Source organism: Molothrus aeneus, chromosome 7 (assembly GCF_037042795.1).
Source record: "Molothrus aeneus isolate 106 chromosome 7, BPBGC_Maene_1.0, whole genome shotgun sequence".
In the NCBI taxonomy this organism is placed as follows: domain Eukaryota; kingdom Metazoa; phylum Chordata; class Aves; order Passeriformes; family Icteridae; genus Molothrus; species Molothrus aeneus.
This window is the reverse complement of record NC_089652.1, coordinates 20,733,535-20,761,527: the sequence shown is the minus strand read 5'-3', so window position 1 is coordinate 20,761,527 and position 27,993 is coordinate 20,733,535. Positions and strand designations below refer to the sequence as shown.

The 27,993-nt window shown below is 33.5% G+C and overlaps 1 protein-coding gene across 4 annotated transcripts in view; it reads right to left on the bottom strand.

Moving 5' to 3' along the window:
* Window positions 1-586: 586 nt before the first annotated feature.
* LOC136558822 (sodium channel protein type 2 subunit alpha-like) overlaps window positions 587-27,993 on the bottom strand; it is a 66,031-nt gene continuing 38,624 nt past the window's right edge. For all 4 annotated transcript variants that reach the window (XM_066553550.1, XM_066553552.1, XM_066553549.1 and 1 more), the window contains exons 19-28: window positions 19,215-19,335; window positions 18,473-18,627; window positions 17,391-17,564; window positions 12,965-13,087; window positions 10,434-10,715; window positions 9,174-9,227; window positions 7,862-7,999; window positions 6,073-6,177; window positions 4,709-4,979; window positions 587-3,872 (exon numbers count right to left, since the gene is read on the bottom strand). In XM_066553550.1, the coding sequence (XP_066409647.1) occupies window positions 2,680-3,872; window positions 4,709-4,979; window positions 6,073-6,177; window positions 7,862-7,999; window positions 9,174-9,227; window positions 10,434-10,715; window positions 12,965-13,087; window positions 17,391-17,564; window positions 18,473-18,627; window positions 19,215-19,335 (2,616 nt within the window). In that variant the 3' untranslated portion in view covers window positions 587-2,679. The remainder of the gene's footprint in view (window positions 3,873-4,708; window positions 4,980-6,072; window positions 6,178-7,861; window positions 8,000-9,173; window positions 9,228-10,433; window positions 10,716-12,964; window positions 13,088-17,390; window positions 17,565-18,472; window positions 18,628-19,214; window positions 19,336-27,993) is intronic.

Below are 27,993 nucleotides of genomic sequence, written 5' to 3'. Positions count from 1 at the left end.
CTGTGTTATCATTTAACATCCAGATACTTTGGTTATGAACAATACTTGTCACAGCTCAGCATCAGTGTTATCCCTTACTTGTGAGATCAGCTGAGATGGTATTTATTAATTTTGAGAATTACTGGAATAAAAAAGAATCGCTAGGCAACTAAAACCAACTTTTATCTGTTTGCAATAACATTTAGTCCCTTGGCTAAATGTTAAATGGGACCAAACAAAAAAACTTCATTGGAAAGTTTATTTGCATATTTAAGACTCATAAAACATGGGCAGCTTTAGTAGCAGTAGTGAGGAGTGCCTTTATGGCTGAGGAGGGCTTTTGAGGGTTGAGAGACATTTTGGGGGTAGAATTGTGTAGGTATCCTGTTTTATACCCAGACAATATGCTGATAACAAAGAAGTAAAAAGAAATGCAGTTTGATCAAAGTTCTCAGATTTTTTTTTTATAAGTATTTTACATAGAAGTTGAAATATGAAGTATAAGGTGTTTAGTTTTAGGGAAAAAGAAAGCAATTCTTATTCGCACCAAAGTCAGTTTTTATCTTGCTTTAACGAACTGAAGGTCAGAGACAAAGCAAAATAAACATAATTTTAAAAAAAGAAATCTTTATTTTTTTGGCTCATATGTAATATTGTTTGCGTTGTTTATGATAATAACAATTTCTTGCATGCATTTCACCAACACATTACAAGTCAAAAGCATTTGTAAAAGAAAGACTCTACATTTAATGTTAGCTTGTGTATGAAACACAAAATGTCCTGATGTCCTCGATTATACAAATGTGCCATTTTTTTCTTGGGAAATATTTTATTTGTACAAGCCTAGTGAACTGTGATTCAAAAAAGAATAAGAGTAGACTATGTAAACAGACACTGCAAGATAGCAAGGATTTAATCAACTATGAGACTATCTTGGAACTTCTGATGCAAATAGTGCTTAGAAATTCACACATTCCCCTAATGCTTTCCTTGCTATGTCCTGTAACTATTTGGAAACAAGCTGGGTTCCAGATTTACACAATTTACTTCACATTGGAATATATGCAAATATATTATTAAAACAAGATATAGTCTACAAATACTCACTTTTTTTTTTCCCATAGTGTGATGATGCCAGTTTGGAATTACTGTGGTTAGAAAATAAGCCAAATGAATGAGGAAAGAAATATAAGAAACAGTGATCTAAACTTGAAGACACTTTTCTTATATACAGAACTGTTGCCAAATGGTATTTCTTTACATTATTTATATTTGCTAACCACATTGTCAACAGGTTTAACAGTTTGCAATATGGCCTGTACAGTCTGATTCTACACGACAATAGCAGCCACTTCAAATTTAAAATGCAAAACTAAAAAAGCTCATAAATAGCTGCAAACTATTGCTTAATGATTTGAAAGAATGAGGTCTGGTTGGACAACTTGATTCACTTCATCACTGACACATGACTTCCTATAGTGGAGACTGTGGACAGTGAAGGAGCAAGGTACAGCAGCAACAGCATTGACATGCATCAGTGATGCTCTCCTATTTATGACACAGAATACAACACGTCCCGTTGAGCTCTTGCAAATTAACCATACTGTGATACATATCTGATGCAATTCAATGCGGCAAAGACATTAAATTCTATGTTCAAATATGCACAACAGTATACTGTTAATATTTACATGGAAAAGGGTATTTAATGGATTCACTGGATGTTGGAGATAATGATAGAAGACAGTAACCAAATAATAGCCCAGGAAAAAAAACAGCTGTCAAAACCAAACCAAAACAAAAGAACTCCCAGATATATTTTGGTGAAGCTATTTTTCCAGTGCAGAAACTGCACAATATTTTTTGAACTGTAAATATTTTAACATAAACAAGAACTTATTCATGTTTAGTCATTCACATAAAAATAAGTCATTGCAGATTCCTGTAAATTAGAGGAGACTCTCCAGGCACATTAATCTGGATGCACATAGTCTGGATGCAGCCATACAAGTAGTTAGAATACTTCAAATTTAAGAGCAACCCTGAAACATGGAAGTTCTTAAAATCTTCAGCTTTGTGCAATGTCATATTTTTATTTATGCATGATTGACAAGTGCAGCATGTCTATGCAAATCACTCCTATCTGTACATTATAGAGAATCTGAGAGTAGAACTCCTGGTCCTCATACCTCTTTCCCCAACATAAAAGCTATTACAAAAATAGTCACATGTAATAGTAAACAACCTGTGAATTAAAAAATGATAAATACACTAATACAGTTTTTGTAAAAATATGACAAATGTGGCAGTTGCATTACAAACAGTGAAGAGAATTACTGTTCTACATGTTGTGGAAATAAAGTATCTTTTTGCACTCATTTCATGCTCCATCTTCTCTATGGAGCCACCTTTTCCCTTATTCTTAGCAGTGTCAGCTGTAGTGAAAACAGTAACCTCTTGTCAAGTTTTTTACCCTGATTAACAGAGCCACAGTCTGATGATGGAGGTTCACTGTTTTGTTATAGGCACTGACCTTAAGTATATATATAATGTATATATATGCACACACGCGCGCGCACACGCACACACACACATGTGTAAAAACTGTCAGTTTGGCATAAATCTCCTGCAGGAGTCCAGTTGATGATTCATTCTCAAAGACTGTAAACAAGTTGTCCCATTAACAAAATTCTTAGATCATTATTTTTTATTTTCCCTGATGTCTTTACCTTTGTAGTTCTTTTCTGCTTTATCTTTTTCATATTTTTCTTTGTCTGGCTTTGTTACACTGTCATAAGAGGGTGGGGAAGTTGTAGAAGAACTCTCATCTGTTTTTTCTGGGGTGGAGTTTCCTTTTAGTTTATCAATAATTATCTCTTTTATAATGTGTCCATCTCCTTCTTTGTTTTTATTTCTATTATATATACTAGACACCTGTTTAACTTTTACCCTTAAGAGGTGACGTCTGTAAGCACGCTGAATGATGACAGCAGACACCTCCTCCTGCTTTCGTTTCAGTGTGGTTGTAATTGGTTCATAGGAGACTTTAGAAGGATTGGCTGCCATAAACCGATCTTCCATCTGTATTCTGAGGGCGTCCATCTCCCCACTTTCCCCCAAAACACGCTTTGTGAAAGCAAACAAGATGTCAAGGCAGTGAATTCTGTCACCACTCACCATGGGCAGATCCATTGCAATAAGCTGGACTTTGTTGGGTTTTGCTATGAGAAGAGGTGGATCTAATGAAGCAGCAAAATCTGATAATTTACTGTATTCTATGAATTGTGTTGCATCGGGGTCAAACTTCTCCCAGACTTCATAAAACATCTCAAAGTCATCCTCGCTCAAGGGTTCAGCGCTTTCTTCAGTAGCAACACTGAAGTTCTCCAAAATCACAGCAATGTACATGTTCACCACTACCAGAAAGGATATGATAATGTAGCTGACAAAGAAGAAAATCCCAACAGAAGGGTTGCCACAGTCACCTTTCACAGAGCTCCCTGGATGATCTTTATGTGGGTCACAGTCTGGCTCCCCACTGTTGAGAATTGGGGCGAGCAAACCGTCCCAGCCAGCGGACGTGGTGATCTGGAACAGGCAGATCATGCTGTTGCCAAACGTTTCAAAGTTGAACATGTCATCAATCCCAACTTCCCTCTTGACGTAGGCAAAGTTGGACATGCCAAATATGGCATAGATGAACATGACCAGGAAGAGCAGCAGCCCAATGTTGAACAAAGCAGGAAGAGACATCATCAAAGCAAAAAGCAGAGTGCGGATTCCCTTAGCGCCTTTAATGAGGCGCAGGATTCGACCGATCCTGGCAAGCCGGATGACTCTGAATAGTGTGGGAGATACAAAGTACTTCTCAATCATCTCAGCCAAAAACATACCTGGGAAAAAACAGCAAATAATTAAAATAAAATTTTTAATTAATTAATTACCTATAGAAAGATTTAGTTATTGCTATCTCCAGTATAACCAGTGTAGGGATTCTATGCTATAGCTAAAATTATACAAGTTTTTACATTTTCGTGAAAGTTGTTAATAAGGTGAAAGCATCTCTTCTTATGTTGAAATGCTATCCTAGAGAAGGTAAATAAGTAAAATAAAGACTGATTATAGCAAGTAGGTAGTCCCTGTCTAAACTTTCAGTAGTTCTTCAAATTATTGGGAAAGGGATGTTTATGTCTTAGATACAGCTAATTCTTGAAGCTCAGCCTATAAGCACTTTATGAAGGATGATATTGGCTTAATTTCTGCAAGTCAGAGATTTCTTTAACAGATCTATGTTTTATCAGCCCAATCTTTCTCAGATGTGTCACTCATTTGCACCTTGGACAGTCACTAGATTTTAACTGACAAATCTTAATTAGCAAAAGTAAAAAATCTCACCCATTTCACATAATTTTCAGTTTTAGTATTGAAAGTAAATCTGTGGTTAGTTTGAATATACCACTAAACATTCCTCTTTATATTTGTACACATTAATCTAATGTGCCAAACAGTTCCATTATGTCTTTTGGTGTGGAAAATGACAGTGAATCTAATGGGAGAGATAAAAATCTTTTATGCAACATTACATATATTGTATGCTAGATAATATGAAGATCTGAATCAATATGTAAGTCATAGGAGAAAGGAAATTCTACAATCAGTATTAACATACTTGAAACAAATGTTTCCTATTTCTTCCAGTAATTCTTTCTTGAAAATGAGTTGCTCTTACCTACTATGGAGAGAATCACAACCACAAAATCAAAAATATTCCAGCCTATAGTGAAGTAGTAATGGCGAAGTGAAATCAATTTTAGGACAAATTCTCCAGTGAAAAGGACAATGAACACCAGGTTAATCCGGGATAAAATTGTTTCCATTTCTTTACTCTGATCATCTGTTTCTACCATCATTGTGACCATGTTAAGGCAGATGAGGATCATGATGCTGATGTCAAATACTTGTTTGGTTACAAAATCAAAGATCATGCCTTGGAATTTGTTCTGCAAACACAAAGATGGCATACAGTTTATACAGTGAAAATAATTTTCTTTTAAAATGCCAAATGAGAAAACAACACCCTTCAAGATTTAGGAATGCGAAGCAAGACTCATTCACAATAGAGGCAATAAGCCTAATACATGCTGGTTTATGTCTCGTCTTGCTAGAGTGAATCAAGAAGTTCACCACTGTTGGCTGAAGAGACAAGAAGGGAAATGCTGCAATAATAAGAGTAATAACAATGACAGTTAATATTATTGGGTGAATGGGTGGTGTAAATTGATAGCCAACAAGAGTACCAGCTGAATAGAAGCTAATTTTCTTATCTTTATTCTCAGATGGTATTAGAATGCTAACCCTCTTTCTTTCTTAAACTAATTGTGCTTGGTGAGATCATTGGACTGCTGAAGACACATGTCTCAAACACACCATGACTGTAATATCCTAGTTTTTCTTTAGTACTTAGCTCAATGTTTTTTGCCATATGTCTCTCCTTAGAAAGTCTATTTTTAACCACTTGGTGCATAAGGTGCAACAAGTATTTTATTTTTTTAAGCAGCGTAGGAGTTCAGTAAATAACAAGAGTAGTGTCTTATCTTAGAGACATATTTATCCTAGTCTATGCTTTACTCCCCAGGACATTCTTTTTCTCTGTAAGATTTTCTGCATCTGTCCTTCCCAACAGGTTACCAGTGCCCCTTTCTGTCTTCAGCAGCAAGGGCCAGTGCATCCCCATTTCCTACAAATTCTCTATGAGGAGAAAAAACAGAAAATGAATTTTATCCCTGGTAACAAGAACCAATAAATGATCCAAACAATTGTGGTTTTCCAGGACTTAGGCAGGGAATTTTGAAATTTATCATTATTAAATTTAACATTATTAAATAATTTTGTTCATACTTCAGTGTGTATGTTTTTAAACAAAATATTAATAATCCAATTTGATGGATTCAAAAAGGGACAATTTCTACCTTTACAAGAAAATAAATGGAAAAAATATTTTCTTTCCAGACCTATAACCTTATCTTGTGGACAAGACTATATTCCAAATATGAGTATTTAATATTAGGGACGTGAAAATCAAATCACTCTTACCACTGGCCTCGGTATAGGTTTCTGTGGCTTTTTGGATCCCAATTTTTTCATTGCATTGTAATATTTCTTCTGTTCTTCCGTCATAAATATATCCTGACCTCCAAAGTAAAGAAATAATATCAAAATTAATTAGTATCTACACATAAATCATTTATTTACAGTATGTCTCCCTGTAATATAATATTAACATTATATTTAATTTATATAAAAAGGAAGGGTTTTTTTCAGGTGTTTATAGGGTGGATGCTCATATACACTCCTAAAACACAGGAAAAACCCATTACTGGTGCCTTGTCAGCTTGGTAGTTGAGTTTTTCCAATGTTTCCATGCTCACTTTTGCTGAAATGGCTGAAAGCATTCTTGCTCTACTGGTGCTGTTCAATAACTTGGTGATTAGGATATGTTTAGTGAATAGGAACATGACTAGTGCCTTGCATGGCCTATCTTCTGTATAGACTTTCAGGATTACAGCTAGACAAGTCTAAAAGAGGCATAACTTTGAGGCAGAAGTTGTGTTAGGAGAGTGTATTAGTATCTAATCCATGGGTTTTAACAGCAAAAAAACCCCCCACCTTTGATGTAAAATTAGGAAAAGTAATTTATGTTATGCCATAGCAAATTAAAACACCACTGGAAGGAACCTTGACAAACTCAAATCAGCCTTTGTTTGCAGATACAAATGCTGCCAGTCAGATGTGCAACTGTCTGACTGACTTCCAGTATAGGTGAATTGTGCTTATTGATGAATCTTCACTGAGTCAGATGGAAGCACAATGTTAGCATCACTGTCTGCTAAATTGGCCACCACAGCCTGAAGCATCACAAAATTGATAGTAACCCCAGACATGTTTAGGAAGCTAAAGAGTATTTTCACAAGGAAAAATTTCTGTAGTTCACAGTTTTCTTTTACCAGAGATTCTGTCTGGTATTGCTGTTATTTAATTGGCGATTGAAAAAAACCAAATCATATGAAACTGCTTTTTCACATCACACAAACATTTAGAATGACCCTGGCATTTGAAAACTAAAAACTGTGAGGCTTCAAAATATTTTAAATGTGATTATTTGTATTTTTATATTTTAAGGTTCTTTAAAACTGAACTGTATGCACTATCAATACAACTATTTAAAACATACTTCTATGTCAAAACTACACAGAAAGAAACCACCATTCCCTGTATATCTTTGCTTTACTACTGATAAAAAATTATAGATTGTATTTTTGTCTAATGAATTAATCTCATTCTTATAGAAGCGTTAGAAAAAAAAAGCCCTTATGTGCACATTTTTACTTATACCTACAAGCCTATTCATACGAGGTCTATTTGACTTACTCTTAACTTATTTGCAGATCCGTTATTCACTGTATCAACACAATGCCATATTTTGTCTTCATTAAGCATCAATAGTTTGTAAGAATAATTATAATGAATGTACCTTAATTTATCTTAATACTTCAGAGTAAATTGAAAAATAAATTATTTCATGCCAGATAATAGTGCATCTAATCAAACCAATAATTCACGATCACTTTTCACATCCTCATTTTAACTATACACTCAATTTGTAAATTATTATGAACCAACTTTTTATTTCTCAAAATGCTAAAAATGCAAAGTGCAGAATCACATCCACAGATTTTAGTACAGATAATTATTTATTATTTTTTGACACACTTTACTTCAAGTCTTGAAATTACTTTTGATTTTTATTAGCCTTAGAGAAATAACTTTTTAATTCTTTATAGCTAGTAATTCATACCAATATGGAAATATTTTAAATACTTATCTTCTTTTTTTGTTGGTTGAAGTTGTCTATAATAACACCAATGAAAAGGTTCAAGGTAAAAAACGATCCAAATATGATAAAGATGACAAAATAGAGATACATATACAAGTTGTCCTCATACTTAGGTTGATCTTTTACCTACCAAAAAAAATAAATTATTACCCATGACAATATTAGATGTAAAAAACAATATGTATAATTTAGAATTAGGTATATGCCATCTCAGACAGAAAAGCTATGAAAAGCACTAATTTATTAAAAAGAGCACTAATTTATTATATAGAGCATTAATTTATTAAAAAGATCCAACTTGTCCATTCCAATCAATATTTGGAGAACTGGAAGCTGACAGAATTATTGCTCATATGTAATTTTTAAGTAAATGTGCTCACAGATATGTTTCTGTATGTACATCTATAAAAAGTCCCTCCTAGAAGAAATAAGCAAGGTGGGATGTAGAGCAGTCATTAATACTTAAAATTTTATTAGCAGAAATCTAAATATTTTATATTGTGTTCAGTATATTATCATGGAACAGAAACAATAAGTTTTACTATTGCCTAAATCTCCCTGGAACTCTTTTGGTCTTGCATGAACATTCTTACATCCAGCTAGGAACCGCTGCTTCAAGAATACCTAGTGAATATATGTTTTGTGAAATCCATTAAATTGAGGAAGTTTTGAAGGAAGATTTTGTTATTGTCTCGGTTTTTCTGGATGCCACATCCCAGCATCTGCACCTCTAGAGCACAACGAGCTTGAGTGTAGGAATGCTAAAGATAATGAAACAGTGTGTTTTACTCTGAATATCACTAACATGACCATTTGTGTAAGTTAAACAGAGTATTAGTTTTGTAGCCAAAATAAAAAACTAATCCCCAGAAAGCTTAACAGATGATCTTCAGCCTTAAAATCTAATTGCACTAAAATATCTAGGTAACCTAGGTACTCAACCTAAGGAAACAACAAAATGCACAGTTACAAATTATAAAACCTGTTTAATGTATTCCTTATTTAATAACTGCATAATATAATCTTAAATTAATTCATACTTATTATTACCAAAAGAATTTGTCAAAAACCTGTTATTTGTTCTACTACATTAACTTTATAATTAAAAAAAAAATCCACTTAAATTAATTTAGCTTTTTTGGCTAAACAGAAGGAAGTGAGATTCTAGTAAAAATTCTGAGAATCAAAATAATATTTATTGGTGCTGATTATAATTATTTGTTGTGTATGTAGCTGTTTAAATTTTATACTCTTTATCAGAAAATAATCAACAGATGACCTTTGAAAGATTTACACTTACATCTCGTGAATCAACAGCAGCATACATAATATCCATCCATCCTTTGAAAGTAGCCTAGAAATAAAACAAAATTGTTTATCTTCCCCATAAAAATACTTTGGTCTTCTGTAAAACATGCTCAAAGATCCCTTAATCTCCGTGGGGAAAGTAAAGGTTAGAAGGAATATTTGAAAAGGAAAATTATGAAAAATCAGAAAAAAAATTTAAAAAAAAAAGAGCGAGAAGAATGAAAGGTTCACAGTAGTGAAGTAGTTATTGAAGACCTAGACTGTCTGTATGTATGACACAGATGACATTTATACACATCTTCAAGAGCAGCAGTTTTCCTTACACATCTTCAGAGGCAATGATGGCCATGATATCTGAAGCCAGAGAATCAGTCATCATTCAGTACTACTACTCAGCACATAAGAGTCATATTGCCTTTACAGGCAAAACATTTTAATCTAGGTAGTTAATTTTGGAATTAAGGTCAGCTAGAAATACTGACCTGCTCTGAGATAGAAGGGACAACCATATAATTCTTAGATAACTTTGAATATCAGAGCTGTAAAAATCTTTTCATTCAGCGGTGCTGTATGTTGACTTACAGATTAGTGATTCTACGATCATCTAAATATAATTACATACTTTCTTGCTTGTGTTTTGAATCAGATCCTAGCTTTAGAAGCTTCATGCTCATCAAGGAACCTGTAAAGAGCTAAGGTCTTTATTTCTTTGACACAAATAAAATATGCTCAGTACCTAAAATAAAGGCAGTTCTGAACAGTGCATAAGATAAGTAATTGAAGGAGAAATGCAATTTACAGATTTTGTATAAGTAGTAGTAATTAATGGAATGAATATGCTATGCAATAACATCCAGTATTTCACAAGGATAATACTTATTTAAATTTATAAGTAACATAATACTCATATAGTATACTATAATGATTCTTTAATAAGCATAAAGGAATATGATAAGGTTCTATACTGTGCGCCACTAAAGATATTCTTGTATTTTCTACACTTACTATTTTCACATTATTATTATTATCATCATCCTGAGATTGTATTTTCTAGTCTGGGAAAGGAAAATTACTCTACTATCATTAAAAAAAAAAAAAAACAAGAAAAAATGTAATAGAGTTCCGTGAGCTGTACATTATTGCTATGAAAAAATTGTTCCTCTACTTTACAGTCTTAACTTGCCCACTTTTCCTAGATACCTTTAAAAAGACCATGTACATATATAAAAAGAAAATATATACATTTACTTACTACTTGAAGCAGAGCAAGATATCCAGCTCCTACATTATCGAAGTTTACTTTCACATTCTTCCATCGGGCACTTTGATTGCTTTTTATGAGTTCCACACACTGAGTGTAATTGTTGACATCACTGATATCAAACATCTCACCAGTTGTGGTGTTGACACAATGATAGAATTTCCCAGCAAAAAGATTTACTCCCATGATGCTGAAGATTAGCCAGAATATAAGACATACCAGCAATACATTCATGATAGATGGGATTGCTCCTACAAGGGCATTTACAACCACCTAGTGTACAAATTAGACAAAATAGCCACTTAGCTTACAGAAAGAAAATGAAAAATACTTGAAAATACTTCAAAAATGTCAAAACAGTATTATTATGGGATGGACAAATAAAGTTGTGGGAGAAATTTTAATGAAGGTTTAATAAAATGCTAATGAGATTGGAAAAAGCAAGAAATAAAATGAGATGGAAACAAAGACAATGCAAAAGTCTGAAAAAAATCAAAAAGCAAAAGAAAACCTGTTAGTAGCAAGATGAATTCTTAGCAATTGTGTGCTCTAGAGAAAAAGAGAGAAATAAATGTTAAATTCCAGCAATATAAATTAAAATACATAAATAGAAAATAAAACCATGAAAAGCTCAAAGAATGATGATGTGGAAGACTAAATAAAAATGTCTGCATTTAAAGCTATCATTACTAATGATTTTATTATTAGAAAAGTTATGTATATATTGGCATCAGTGTATTTTAGTATCCACACAGAATGCAACACAATTAGGGATATCTTATTAATCATTATTAACAGCATTTGCTCTAAGTCTTGGTTTTAAATTGCCTGGGCTCACTATAGTTGCTCTTACATGTATCCTTCTTTTTCTTTTTAATTTGTTGCATTTAATTCCCTTGAGCTTCTGTGTATGGGCAAGGGGCAATAAAAGACCAGATGAAATCCTTGGACAAAAGTTTTTTCTTAGTTATTTGGAGGGATAGAATGTAAGAGACTAGTGCAGAAGGTGGTCTCACACCTGAGGAGTTGCAGCTGTACCAATCACCAAAGATTAGGAACAGGCCTGTCCTTAACAGGCCACAGCTGTGTCCAATAAGACGAGTGCTACAAAAGAGTGTGTTAGTGGGGTGGGGGGAGAGTTGGGGTTTCTCAGCTGTGCTGTGAAGAAGGAGTCAGTGCTGTGAGGAGCTATCCATGAGACATCACCAAGAAGGTGTAGAACTTTTAGAAATAAGTTGAACAACAATTGATAGTTGTCATTAAGTTGACAACAAGTTATTGTAATTCAACTAAAAGAAAGTTGCAGATATTCAAACAATAATTTTCTAGCAAATCAGTAGAGACTGTAGTAGTCTTTTGTGCGTGGGCTTGAAAAAGGTAGTATTTTTCATTTCACTAAGTTGACCAAAAGTAGTCTAGCATCAATAGAAGTTTTGCTTATTTATTAGCTGGAGACTTGATGTGTTGTATGTATTGCCAATCATGTAAAACATAGTGGTGATGGTGGTGTGCACAGGACACACTTCCCTACGCTGGCAGGTGTAATCACTGCTAGGATATTGGCAGCCTTGCCCAGACAGGAACCACATTATTTATCTGGCAAATGAAGACCTATGACTGAACTATGAATATGTATTGCAGCATTGGGTATTTTGAGGTGAAAGATTAAAATGACATTTCTCAATAAAGTTTTGGTTTTTTTTATTTTTTATATATCAGTTTTTTCTGTAAGTAGCATGGTCTGCTATGGTTCATAATAGGGTTTTTCCAGGAGGGTTTTTGTTTTGGTTGGTTTGTTTGTTTTTGTCAGATTGGCAGAATATGAAAATTACAATCTCCTCAACAGGTGATTTTAGCGCTCTTTACATTCATAGGAAGGAAAAGGTCTCTAGCTAAGGAAATTATTTCCAGTCTCTCTCCTTCTATACTTCCAAATCTATCCTTATTTCAGGTGTCTTTTTGAAAAACCTTGCCCTAATGCTACAGCATTTACTGTGGGATTTCTTTCCCCAGGCAAGTAGACGGAGAGACACAGTCAAGCTTTAGTTTCTGGTATGTCAATCTTGTCAGCTTTTTCACCTTTTGTTGGTTTCTTTTGCTTTCTGGCTAATTGTGTTTCACCTAAGCCACTGACAAACTAATAGAATTGAAGTTAGCTACATAAATTGAGTGAAAAATTTCCCAGATAAACTGTAGGAAAAAACCTCCCACCGTCTACTGTAAAATTTGTCATGTCTTTTTATTTTTCTAGGTCCACAAATCAACGGCAATTTTAATAGTCAGGGGGCTGGGAAAACACAACTATGCAACAGTGACCAGGAAAATTTAATGAGCTCAAGGTCTAATTTCCAAATGTAAGGTGTACATGGGCCTTGTTTGTAAGGACATGTTGAAAGGCCTTTTTCCACACATTTTTGCATGCCTTCCCATGTTGGAGTTCTTTGAAGAAAGCATGAGTGTAACCATTAATACATCAATTTTTGTATGCATACATTTGTTCAAACTCATTCATTTTATCTCACCCTCATTCCTTCAAATCGTGACAAGGCTCTTAAAGGTCTTAAAGCTCTTAATGTCCGTAGCGATTTAATGGCACCAAGTTCAGAATAGCCCAGAGCATTGGCTATTAAACTAACCAATGAGACCTATCAAATACAGAAAAAAATATTTTAAAAATAGTTCTACGCTGTTTATTTAAAAAGAATAGAAATTCAAGCAACAAATCAACAGTGACAAGTTGTAGAATGCCACCATTTTCATACTTGCTGGAAAGGCAAGAGGTCTTATAAAGGCATGGTTAAAAAAGGAATATATTCTATTAAATGTCTATCTCCTATGGTTGGATAGGGTTTAACAGTCATATGGAAGCATACTGTTGGTGAAAGATAAAATTTTCAGGAAACTTTAAGGACAAAATAGCCATACTTTCTGTAACTTCATTAAGGTTCGACTTTTCAAACAATTTAAAATTCTGACTACATTAAATTGTTTTATTAACATCTGTCAATATTGTGAATATCTATAAATACTAATAATAGCATATAAACACTAATATAAATAATATATAACAACAAATAAACAATAAACTATAAGTACTAACATAAATATTAACATTTAATAAACACTAATAATATCTATGTACACTAACATCTATAAACACTAATAATATACTAAATATTGTAGTAGCTAATTACAAATATTTGTTATAAATATTACTTCTAAGTGAAACAGTTCATAACAACAATAACCAGGATATTTCAGAAATATGAATTGAAAGAGATGGTACTATCTCATTTGCCTGGCAAGTCTCTGGTTTTTTTTTTTTGAAGTCTTGTAAGTATAAAAAAATATTATGGGATAGATATTAACAGCTGCTCACCTTATAGCAGTAAGAGCTTTATTGTCTAGAACACTGTTAAGATCCTGATGCATTTTATTGGGATTTTGCTAAAAGACAATCCACTTAAGTAAGGAGCAATTAATTTGCTCCTCAAATGGAACTGAGCTTTAGACAGTGTTAATATGGAAGGAATTAATTTTCTTCAAGCAGTTTTGGAGACAGAAGTGGGGAAAAATCATGCCTTACTCATGTTTTATTCATTTCTACCACCAAAAGCATAGATGACATGGAAATGAACATAGGCATATTTTGATCCTTAAGAAAAATCTCTCAAATGTTAATTTCTGTGCCTCAGTTTAAAGAACTCTTCAAAGACTCTACAGAAATAGGAATTCACTGATAATGGTAGTAAGATTTTGCCCATTATATGAAAAGTTGGTTTCCTATGTTGTTTATATCCATAAAGACCAATTAGATGACTCACAAACACAAGAGTTACAAGACCATGTCTAAGAAGGCCAGTCCAAGAGCAAATACAAATCAATTGTTCGTTGCTATGTATATTATCTAACAGAAAATAGTTTTAGTGAATTCATATTGCTGGACATTTCAACTGGATTTTATGTCAGAATGTAATTCTTTTTAACAAAGGAAAGGATTATTTTATTGCTCTAATGGATAAATGGAACTTGCTGTGATTTAGAAGCATATTAAGAAGAAAATCTTACTGATTTTCTGAATCTGTAACTGAAGTCTGTTCACTTACTAGAGAGAAGTATTTTTCAGCCATTATATTAAATATTGATGTTAATTATTATTAATAATTATCATTAATAGAATTTATTTTTCCTGTGATGCTACAGGAAGAGGAATCCTGTTTGTCTTTAGTCACCCATAATATGTTCCAGAGATAGTAAAAGATGGAATTTTCTGTATTTTTAATAGACTATTCATTTATTCACTCAAATCAACAAGGTACCCAGGCATAACAATAAACCTTAGTGTATAGACAGCACATTTTATGAATTAAAAATAAATGATGAAACAAATATTTTAAAAATATCTCTTTCACTGGGAGAGTGAGGTGTCCTATGAAATTGAACTCACATTAATAGCTCCTTCATTTTATAATTGTCTCCCCAAATTTGCACTGTGTCTTACCTATCTTTCACAAACAAGACCCTTTCGACACTGTTAGGTAGCAGCAGCTCCTGAAAGCCTTCAGTGGCACTGTGTGTATTGGCAGTTCTTAGGTCCTGACTGTAAAATTCTTCAGTCTTGTTTGTGCTCCCTAGTTCAGATTATTGGCAGCTTTCTTAGCATGGTGATAGTGCTCTTATACCATAAACATTAAGTTTTTTTCTCAAACAAATACTTTATCTATTGGAAACAATGTATTTTCCTCTGGACAGTTCATCTGAGATGCAAAGTTTTGCTTGGAATTCTATTGTATATAAAGCTGTTCTGTACTTCTCTGGTGATCTCAGTCTTGTCAACTTGGTCTTCTCTCAGCTGTTCCACCTGTTTTGTTGCCAGTACGTGAGAAAGTAAATGTATCTGTAAACTGATAAATAGATTCATGCATGCAGATGCAGTAATTTTAAGAAACTAAAATGAACTCAAAATGGTAGAAAGATATGTCTCCTAAAATTGAAGGATTGTATGTGCTCATTTGTGTTTTTCTTCTAATATAGACTCTCTGTTGCAAAAAAAAATAATTGTTTAGAAGCTTAGCAGTGACAGCCCTGCTGAAGATCTTCGGTCAGGCTGTACAGTAGGATGGCTTGACAGAGTCTTAAACTGAGGTAGGCAGATGTACCAAGAGTCATCTGTCACGGCTGGAAAGTGGCAGAGCTGAAAATTACCATTTCTTTGTGTAATCTTCAAAATCTAATTTAGTCACAATCAGTCAAAGCAGCTGTGGCTACTTGCCACAGTGAGAGACTCAGGTGTGTGAGATATTAAAGGTCAAAGCCCTAAAGGACTATCTGTGTTTACTCTTGAATAATTTTAGAGAATGAAATTAAACAATCTGATTAACTTTAGTCATTTCTATTGAAGAAGGAGACATTGGTGTTCTCACTGGCAGAATGCTGCTGAATCACACCTCTTTAAACTGCCAGTTAAAGCAGTGCAGAGGCTGCTTTTCTGTAGGAAGATAACATTAGCTCACATTTCTTTCAAGTGCTGGTTGTGCTAAAGAAATTGCTGAGTTAGCCTTAAACACAGTAAGGCATTTTTTACCTCTTGCTAGAACATTGAAAATAATTCTTCAGCAGTAGAAAGTTCCAATCTTATTTATTCATGTTTTTGTTTATAAAATTATGAACTATGGAAAAAAGTTAGCAGCATAAGCTGCTTTACTTATAGTGATGTATTTTTAGGTTTGAAAGCCTGCTCACATAAAACAATCTCTAAGATTAAACTAGGAAATCACAGAGTATGGCTTAGAATAATCTGGTGAGTTTTAAGATGCAAAAAGAATAATTAAAACATGAGTTGTAGATTATCTAGAAAAAACCCCAGCATTGTCTAACACAATCCTGTAAGAGTGCATCTCTCTACTTCATTATCATACTCTTAGGAGAACCATTCACACTGCTTTATTCTAGTGTAGATTTTCAGGACAGAGCTAGAGATTAACTGTATAATGAAACTAACTCAGTCTGGTAAGAAGAAAGAGATAATATATTTTGAATTATGGGCCACTCTAGCCAGGTTTTTTTTTCCTGTGGAAGTTACAAATATGATAAATTTCTCTATACATATGGAATAAGTATTGAAGAGACCAGAATTCATGCAAATATCTCAAGAAATATGGCAGCATGGGCAGAAATTACTGTAAGTGCACAATTGCCCTCAGATGCCATCTCTCAGTTCCACGCTGAGGACATGTATAGGCAATGAACTGGGTCAGATAATGTGTGAGGCAAGAGACCAAAATATTCTGAGAGCAAAACCGGCTTTGATCCCTTCTGACAACATAAGCAAGGCCTTTGCACAGAAGTGTATCACAGCTGGGAAGGCAGCCAAGAAGCCTTGTATTCTCCTCTATCACAAACCCTGCCAAGTCATAGCTGATTTAGCTATTGCAGATAGTCCATTAAAACCAATTATTTTTTAGATCAAATAGCCACTGACTTTCTGGTTTTACTAGAAATGATTACAGGATAGTTTTCCGTTAAAGAGTTCTGAGAACTTAGATAAAATCTGGACCAAATGAATTGTTTCATTTGAAAAGCTGAAGTGTTCAAAGAAACTTGAACAATGAACTGTCTTGTTTTCTAAGGAATAAGGTAGCATGGTCAGAGTTCATTAATGATAGCATGCTTAAAAATTAGGTTTTTTCCTCATAAAATCTCAAGTTTGATACATCGTTTGTATGAAAATATTAACCATGAAGAATGGACAAACTGATAGGCAGGCATCCTTTTCCTTTTAGCATATGAATGGACTTTAAATAACACCTCCAAATCACTGCAGACTATTACTAATGCAGTGTAACTATAAAATGGGAATTCTTTTTTGCACTTTTATAATATTAATCTACTAATTAATTTTACAACACAGAAACTTTAGGGAATTTTACAATATTAATTTGTACTTACATCAACAATCAGGAAGTCCAGCCAGCACCAGGCATTAGTAAAATATATTTGAAAACCGTATGCTACCCATTTTAAAAGCATTTCCAAAATGAAAATATATGTAAAAACTTTGTCAGCATATTCCAGCATGGTCTTGATAGTTTTGCGCTGTTCAATATATATGTCTTCAAAAGCCTATAAAAATATATTGAGGTATTACACCTGTTTCACAGAATATGCATGATAAAATTAAGGAATAAACAATAAAATATAGTTAGAGAAGAGCTAATATTTCCCCTTGTTTTTCTTCATTCTCTTATTTTATATGTTTTCCATCTTTAACCATAATACTAATTGGAACAATAGGAGACCTGTCTGGAGTTGAAAAAAAAAAATTAAAAATTTGTTTTACTAATGAATGAAGAAAGAAACTCACTGCAGTTTTTTTTATCCTCTGTGGTATTTAAGAAACTTTCATATAGACAGAAAACCCCCCTTTTCTTATATATCTGTTACAGATATTTATATTGCTTTCTAGAAAGCAGTTAGATAAAACTTATGTCTAAAAAATCAAATTAAAAAGTAATGTATTTGCTAGAATATACAACTATGCACGTTGATATTGTAGCAAATGTTCAGCTTGAGTGAACTTGGAAAGTTGTGAAATGCAAGTCTTTTTGGATGGTGGTTGTTATGCTTAATTTGCTGCGGCAGTCTTCCATATCTCCTGCCTTCAAAATAGGAATAGAATGAAGTAATTATTCCATTTTTTAGTATGGTCTTTCACAAGCAAAATTCAAAAAGTAGATCAGACTAGGAGGAATTAAAGACTTAAATCAATATATTTAGCTATATATTCACAGTTAACAATAGCCCTTTGTACTCAAATCTCTTGACAAATATGCTGATAATTGGCAGGCAATTTAAACTTTGAGGAGCTATGCTGTCTTCAAGTTTGGGTCAAGTTTCATTCCATTCTGGAACGATGAAATGTAGGAAGTTTTATACAGCTACAAGCAAAGCAAGTCTTTCTGAAGCAAATTTGATTTTTGCTCCTAAGAGATCTCGAAATACTTCAGCATCTGCAATTTTGTTTTACTTACTAGTGCTCCACTGCTGAGGAGAATCATGAATACAATGAAAGTCTCAAACCAGTTGTGCTCAACTATGCTGTAGCAGGTTTTTCTAAGATTCCACCAAGTTTTTCCTTTGCCATCTTCTATACTTACTTGACAGCATGGAAATTTCTGTACACAACCTGCATTAGATTAAGAAATGTTAGTATCCAAAAGCCAGTTACTTCAAAGTCAATATTAACTGTAGTATATATTATTAGCAGCTTTTACTGATGTTATATGGTTTTTAAAAAGTAAATGGAATGATGAATAGGCCATCACATCACACAGGATGATGAATATCTGAATTAAAAAAAACTAGTCTGGAGAGAAACTAGACTGTGGTATACTTAATTATGAAAGAAGTCAATAAAAAATCAATATTTTTGACTGTTAGCATGTAACTGTTCTATTTGATGATGGAGTCACACAAAAATTGATTTCTTCCAAATTTCAAGGGCCCTTTCAAATAGCTGAAAAGCATTTTACCAGTAGAAAAGTTAAGGAAGTTTCTTAGTTACAAGCTGTATGCAGTGGCCAGATATATGAAGTTACTCAAAGCCTAGGGAAATCTTGTTTTTTTCATCAGATTTCTACCATTCTGGGCTACAAATATTTTCTTTTGATTTTTGAGGACATGAAAGTACACCATATTTGAAACCTTCAAGAAGCTAAATGTACTTAGTAACAATGTAATTTTAGTAATACAAGTCGATAGTTATTCTACAACCTTCAGTAAAACAGGCTTCTGGTTCAAGAGCTTCTTCACTTTCAATTTCTGCTTGCTCGCCCTCTCCAGGAGGAGCAATATCAACAGTGCTGCCTTCTGATGAGCTTGATGCATTTAGTTTCTGTAAGTAAAGTTCCACAGAACAATTTTTTCTCATTAGATACATATTCTGTAAAAAAATGGTACTGAATCAAATCATGCCAGTCTAACTTTTAAAGAATGACAAATTTATAAATATGCATTATTAAAAGTAAAACCACAGTAATCACATGTAAATTTTATAATTCTGTTTCCCAGACATAGTGTTTTTAAATCGTTTTCAGTTGACAGTACTGTTGTACTGTTGTAATTATTTCATCTGAAATACTTTCTCCTTGACTGTGAAATAAGGCTTGTAATCAGAAAGCAACATTAAAGAAATCGTGGCAGTGAAATTCATCTGATCTATCACATGTAGCAGTTGTACACAGGAATTTCACAAGGGATGTAAAATGCACCTCTCACTTAAATACTTCAATTTGTGTAGGTACTGATGTAACAAAAGGGCATTCCAGGGCTGGGTAGATTTGTGCTTTTAGCTAAGCAGAACTGATCATGTCCTTTGACCTTTGGAGGAAGGTCATATTTAGAAAGTATGAAGACCTTTCTACACAATTTTGTTGAGAGAGTGCTTAATATCAACTACCTTTCACATTTAGTTTTCAAGATAGTGATATTTTTAGAATCGGAAAATCCCATGCTGTTTAGATTTTGCAACAAATAATAAACAGTAACTTGTTTCTTGAAAGAGGCACTTCCATGTATTCTCTTCTTCTTCGGAGACACTGCTGAAAATGAAAACTAGTTATTTAACTCTTCAGCTGAAACCCACTCTCTTCAGGAAAATGTATTGGCAGCTAGGACCTTTCTGCCAGAAATAAAGTGGCACATATAACGTAATACAGCTTTGGAAGGAATTATTTCCACATATTTAACTTTTACATGGTGTGAATGAAGCTTTATACAAAAATCATGTTGAATGATGGATAATTTCAGGGATAATTTTCAAGAAGGTGCCTTTTGCACACACAATATATAGTCAATATAAGGTCTCTCAGACCTCAGGTCCCATGGTTGTTGCTGCATTGTGACCAAAAATACTGTGTTTAACTTCTCATATTGCACTTCCTCTATGATTTCTGAAATTTATATCTGTAAAATAGTTCCAGCCATGTTGCCTCTAAATGGAATAATTTTATTACTGGTCACGTAAATCTGTGAGTCTGAGTTAAAATACTGTGTATCTCATTGTGAGAATATTTTAAATTTCACTTTCTCTAATACATTAACAAGAAAAATACCCAGTAATGTACACTATATTAAACATTATTAGCACACCAACTTATTATCCACACATAAGGCTGTCTCTCTTTTAAAAATAATACTTGTGAATTAACTCTCTTCTTGTATATCATGGAAATACCAAGGAATATGAAACCTTCCATTGGAATGATAGGCAGTTTCTTCATTAAATAAAACTGAAATATTGTAAAATAATTTTCTGTCGCATTCAACTTAGGAAAAGTAAAATTAATTCATGGCCTGATCCATCATCATTAAATAAATCATTGACTTAATAGTAGCAAGATAAAGGTTCATAGATAGTAGGCATCCATGATAAATCTGAGTGAAAATTAAAAGGCAGTCAAATTTCTAACTGCATCTTCCTATGTAAACTCTGCTGCAGATAGTTCTGTCAGCATAGTTGCTAATACCAAGTGACAGAAGTGCAATTTATAGCCAGTACAAACATATACTACTATAATTCTTTTCAGTAATTTTCACATAGAGCATTCTCTTCATTATTTTTCATATAATCTCAAACAACTGCATTATTAAGAGAAAAACATCATTACTTAATAAAAATCCTCTTCTTTGCTTCAAGACCCTAAATTAGGAAAGAACCAATACGTTTTTAAATAAGGTGACATTAATGATATTCTTTCTAGTAATAAAGCTAATAAAACTAATAGGAAGCTCAAGATACATGATGGATTAGCACAATCTTCTTATCAGCTCATAAATGTGATTATCAGCCTCTAGAACACACCATGCCCTATAAATATTTATTTGCATCTTCAATGATATCACATTTTCCTTTATAAGGAAACATTTGAAAGCAATTGCTTATGATGCAGCATTCTCAAGGCCTGAATCAGCAAAACAACATGCTTGACTAGAGCAGAAGCCTGAGCAATACTGTGGAAATCACACACAAAAATAAAAGAAACAATCAGACTACCTCAGTGCGATTATATTTTTCTGAAAACAGTATTATAAATATTATTGTGTAGGATATAAACGAAAAAAATGCTTCATCACCCACCCAGATACTTGGTTAATGTATGTATAATCAGCCTCCATAATGTTCTTTCAGAGCAGTGCATCTCTTATCAACAGCTTCGATCATTAAAACAAGCTTTGACCAACAGCGTGTTAATGTGCCCATTTACAAGAAAATGCATTCACTTAAGACCCAGTCTTGCTCTCATTTGATTCTATTCTAAATTTCAATAAGAGCAAGAGCAGGCTACTGAAGTTTTAAGCTTTACAAACGGCTTCATGATTCAAGGGACAAAAAAATAAAAGGATTCAGCCATTACAAATTGCCTTTAGTAATTCAGCCATGTGGTTTTATCCTTTCAGTCTTGAAAGCTGCACTGTAATTGAGTGAAAAAATATAAAATGATGGAGATTGATGATTCCAAAGTGATTCTAAACTGACTTTAAATCTCAGATCTTATGACCTTTGACTTTTATATAATGTTAGAATATAATTTTAAAATCTCTCTCCTTAGAGTTTTATTTGGTGTTTGGAGCATATCTTGGTTTAAAATTTGTTCACTAAAATCTGAGAATTTTCAGAATACCCACCAATATTAATGTTTTTGGCATCTCTGGGCAATTTAGACCACAATAGGTGGATCATGCCACACTATAATCAAATAAATAAAATTAACCACTTGGTGATCCTTTTCAAGCCAGTGAAACTCTGCCTGAAGGAAACAGCTTTCAATCCTACTACAGGACTGAAATCTCAATCCCCTCCAAATTTTGTTGCCTCATTTTACTAGAATCATTTAACCTCCTTAGTTTCACGTAACTTTATCTCCTGTCTTATAATTGCTGTCACTATTCCTGAAGGCTCTGCCAATTACTCATCAATGGCATGTTTGCCTATAATGAAAAAAATCCCTAGGATAAATAGATATAAATGCAATTTTATAAAAATGGTGCTGACTATTCCCTAGACTTTCTAATTTACACAAATAAGTCCCCCAACTCATTTATGGAATGCCATTGCAAAACACATTCCAAGCACCTCTATTTATAAAGGGGTTTAAGAAAAGAGAAGTTGTAAAATGTTTAGCTTTTGATAGTTCTTTAGGGAGAGTTATTTGCTAGGTATAATTTTAATGATTATGAATTAGTTTGCTTTGCTACCAGTTTATAAAAACTCAAGATATGCACTGTCCAAATGAATATAGCGTGTAGTTCGTAGCATCTTGAAGAACTGCATTACAGTGCATTGTAGATTTAAAAGTATAACTGTAATTTTTAGATCAGTAGCTACTGCAATAATTCAAATGTTATTAATTAAGGAGTTGAACTCATGGCAGAAATTATTTCAAAATAATTTAACACATTTCATTGAATATTTACATTTATAAGGGCTGAATCAAAAAGGGTTGTTTTTATTTTTTAAAAACTATGCATGCTCCCTTTTTCTTTGGCTTCTTTAGCATAAAACATTCCAGTACTTTTATGATCCATACTTCAAACCCTGAAGAGCATGCAGTTATTGCTAAATACTGTATTTAAATATTCAGAAAAACCATTAGCGGAGTTAAAAAATGTATGTTGGGCTTGCCAATCCCACCTGACCATGCTGTGACGTGAGTCCCATGACTCAGCAGAGAGCAGCTGTGCATGTTTCTACTCTTGCAATGAATAGGGAAGGTACATAGCTGAATAGCATGCAGGCCAGTCAAAATCCATTAAAAAGTGATTATATATATATATACATATATATGTATAACTTGCTTAGGTAACCTGTGTGAAAGTGGTGACACGTTGCTCTACCTGGTTAAAAAGCACCAGAGCTGCATTCTTGATTGCTCCAGCTTGGTTTTACCCCTGTGAGAAGTAAGAATGGTAGGTAGTGAAGTTCAATACACAGGATCACTAGTTTTTCTCTTTTTGGAATCTCTAATTCAAACATGGCTTTAACACAATTAAAACATAATTATTAATATTTTATTATTAGCTGGAAAAAGGGAAATACATACCACCTGAAATGTTCAACAAACTTTTCTACATAACTTGTTAGTTTATTTTAGAGAAATTAGAAATATAGAAGCTAGAACTACTAATCTGCACACAAAAATTGTGATTCATAAATAAAAGTGGAATGAATAAAATTAACAAAGACATGATTAGCAGATCTGGAAAATACTCCTGTATTTATATAGTCCTCAATGCTTATTAATAAAAATTTTAAGGGTTTTGTTTATTTCATGTCCTCGTCTTTGTTTAACTGACTATGTGATTACCTCTTTTATTTGAAAAATATATACAGGAAGCAAAATACTTTGAAGATGTATGCCTTCCCATTCCTCCTTCACCCTCTAATAATAGTAGAGCTCCTAGGTCTTGATGAAAATAAACATCTTTAATTTCTCTTCAACTCAAATGTGATGAATTATCACATTGTGTAAAGTTTATAGCTCAGATTTAGTATGCTATACACTTCTAAATCTATAATCTTTATCTCATTGTTTCAAAAGAGGATTGTATCAGTGCCTGGTCAGTGTATCCAGAGGTATGGTTTAAATCATTAACCACAGCTAGTCTATAACTTAAATAATTTGTCACTTCTGAAGATACTCTCCCAGAACCAGTCAGTTTAAAAAAAAAATTACTATTGCTGGACATTTTAAACATGATTAAAAAAAATCCAACAAATTGATGAAGTCCTGCTGAGTCTGTTTTGGCTAAGAAATTTATTGAAGCCCTATGAAGATGCTTATCTTTTGGGAATGCAAAAACTCTTTTCTTGTCTTTTTCACTTCTTCTAGACACAAAGGCCCTGATGAAGCAAATCAGAAAACTGAATTTATTAATTGCTTTCAAAATTCAGTAGATTTGATAATGAAGGATATATTTAATTTTATCAAAATCATCTGTTGTGTTCATTAAAGGTCTATTGACTAGTCTTATTTCTCCAGTCTGAATTTGTATTTACTGTACATACCCTGTAGATAGAAAGGTTTTTGGAATTGTGAATGACTGAGGCCTGTAGGTATATGTATTTCTTTAGTTGTAAAATAAGTTTTCCATAAGTGAGAAGTATAGTTGAAATTATTTTTCAATGTTGAAATGTAAAACTATATTTATAAAGCTGTCAGTCAGCTCTAATGAACAGTTGTTAAGTAGGATACAATCTACAATAGTTAGGAGTCTTATGTTTGGCAAGATTAGCATATTTACTCATTTCACAATAAAACCAGCATCCACATGCTAATGTTAAAACCAACCAAATTATCCCCTTCAGCTATTTCTAATTTATTTATCTTCAAAGGTAATGATCTTGAGTATCTTTTCTTCAGAGCAGAAATCTGTTTCTTTTCTGGTGATTATCTCATTGGGTATTGCACTTCTCTTTTCTGATCATTAAAAAAATCTTCCTTCAATGAATCAATGAAATGTTCTCTTCTTGCAGGTACTTTCAGCCAATTATTCCTCTAAAGCAGTGAGAAACTTTATAATATATATAAGTTATTGTTCATCCAAAAAGAGGTGTCCTCAAATTTCTGGTTATATGTATTACAAATTGCAATCGGGTTCCAGAACAGGTTCTGGCAGATTTTGGAAGTGATTAACTGGCAAATTAATTAGAAAGGGTTTCCATGAAAGCATGAAAAAGGGGGGAAAAGAAAAAGAAAAGAGCTAGCCTTCGAAACAAAGATCAATGACTGGAGTTATTTTCTACTATAGTGTGTATGATTAAAAAAATAGGAAATATTACAATTGATTCCTCACTCAGCCACAATTACAATGTCTATAGTAATTACTTGCTCCTGGTATATTCCTCAGGAAAGGACAGGCTATGCCCCACTTCTAGCATAACAGACTTCAAATAATCATTCTGCTCCTAACATCAGTGACAGTCAGTAAGACACTGGAGGAAAAAAAAATTCATTTTACGATTCCTGTGCAGATCGAGCTTTCCACAGCTCTGTGGTTAAATAAAATGTTACTATGGGGGATACCTCCTCAGGGTATTTTAAGTGCTAAGTACTGCCCCAGTTAAGGCAGGGAAAGTTCTGCCCCATCTCTTACCCCTCCTTTTGTAGACCAGGCCTTCTAGCAGGAATGTTTTCCCAGTGGGACCCCTTGAGAGGCAAAACAAAGCAAGTGATGGTGTACTGTTCTAGAGAGGTAACTTAAACACTGCACCAATGTACTCTTTATCTTCCTCAAAAGACAATCAGAAGGCAGCAAAAGATTCAGCAATACTCTTGAGTTGGTAGGAGAAGATTGGGAAACTTCACAAATTCCTGTCACACGCCAGAACTTCCAAATCCAGTGGATTTTTATGCACTCAATAAAATAACCCCACTTCATTCTTTCCATAGAAATTATCCAGAAGGAATGGAATAAGGAATCCAGAGGAGAAAGTGAAATTAATACAGCATTCACAATTTTCAGGATACTGTCTGATTAGATACTGTTCACAATATGCACATTTGCACTGTATGAATACATGTAAGGCAGTTAAACAATAGAGAGTTATGTGTGAGCAGAACTTGATGGGAGTATTATTGTTTCAGTTTCCCAATGGCATTGGCTGCTACAGTCTGTGAAAATACTGAAGCAGCATAGAAATCTTAAACCTATCTTAACCCTATTGAAAATTTCTCCACAATTTATATATAAATACCATCCATTATTTACTGCTGGATTTCCCACAGCCACCTGAAATTTTCACTGTCAAATTGCTTATTAATTAGTTTCTCTTCCTGAAGACATATAGATACCAGTTCATTAAAAAAGAGCAAAATCCCTTTTGATTTATTACTGTCCAGAAACGTCAGGATGGCCTTAGAAGATAAAGATATGATGCCTGAACCAGGCAAAGCTGGGGTTGAACATAGCAGTTGACTTGTGAAAGTCACCTTGAAATTGGCATTCAGAAGTTGTCAGCACATCAAGAAGGGCTTTTAGTCCTTTTTCTTGGGGTGCACATACATCACATTCACCCGGAAAGCAGAGGAGTTTCTGCCTTTGCATTGCATTTAGTTTTTTCCTCAGCTGTTCTGACAGAATATACAGCAGTATATTGTGAACTGAGCCATTCAATCTCCTTTACAGGAGAAATAAATCAATAATACCTCTGGCACAACCAGTGACCTAACTTCTCTGAGGCAAAGTGGCAAAGACTAGCCAGGTGTGGATGGGAACTTCCCAAGTTCCTTCAGTGCAGATGCTAACATGTCATGTAACTACAAATTCAATATCTGCACAGCCCCCGCAACATCCTAATGCATACTACAAACCTTTTAAAAAGTAACATATTCAGGAAATTTTTAGGCTTGTAACTTGATGGAGTTAATAGGAAGGCACTCACTATTGTATTTATCAAAATTAGCCACAAGGACAGAAGAAAATGTATAGTGTAATGTCATTTAAAAAAACATCAGAATATATGAAAGGACATAGAAAACTTTGCAAAAGGTTCATTGGAAATGAAAACCAAATTTTATTAGATCAGCTTATATGAAAAACATTTAACTCTCAGACCCAGAATCACTCTGAATGTTTTGGGTGTTTTTTAATACTAGTTGATCTTTTAATTGACACTGCTTTATACTTCCTCTCTTATATTCTAAATTTACCATGGATAAGCACTACTGCTGTACTATCTTATACATCTGCATTGAAACTGTTTGTCTCATAACTGAGCAACTCAGATGATAGAATATCTTGCTCTTCATCTTACAATTGTTACACAGAGCAACATTTTTTGCAGGTGCAAATAAACACACACTCTTGATGTTCCTTAGCAAAACCCTCATACCATGATTAACTGGCTCATGGCTATGCATCAGTGTAATGTGGTGAAGTTTGATATCGCTGAGGAATACATCATTATTGCAAATATGCCAGATATACAGCTATGATAAAGTCATGAATGCAGTGCTTCTTTATAGGAGAGCTTTCTCCATGGTACACAAACACTTTTGGACTAATGAGTAATTACATAACATCACAGCTTCTAATCTAATTGAAAACAAATTTATCCATGGTTCCTGATCCCTTAAACCTCAACATTCCTAAATTTCTAATGGCACTGAATATAATTAGATTCTGCTAATGCATTTATTAGCTTGTCATTGATCACTACCCCAATATACAAAGTTTTCCTCGAATACCATTAGCACCTGTTCACTGTGGGATTTGAGCCACTTAGATTTTGAAACACATAGCATTGGTTTGTTAGACCAACTTCTGCCACTTTGCACAATAATAACAACATAACAACTTCAAGTAAGCTGTTTCTGCATGCATGTGTATTACAAGGTCATTCTGCCTTCTACCCTTATTCCATACATTCTTATCACATGTAGGTACTACAGAAAAATGCTTTATCAAGTGTTTACTAGTCCTAAAGCCTCATAAAACTGTGAAAGAAATATTAATATTTAAAATAAAACATATTCCAAATTTTAATAAACAA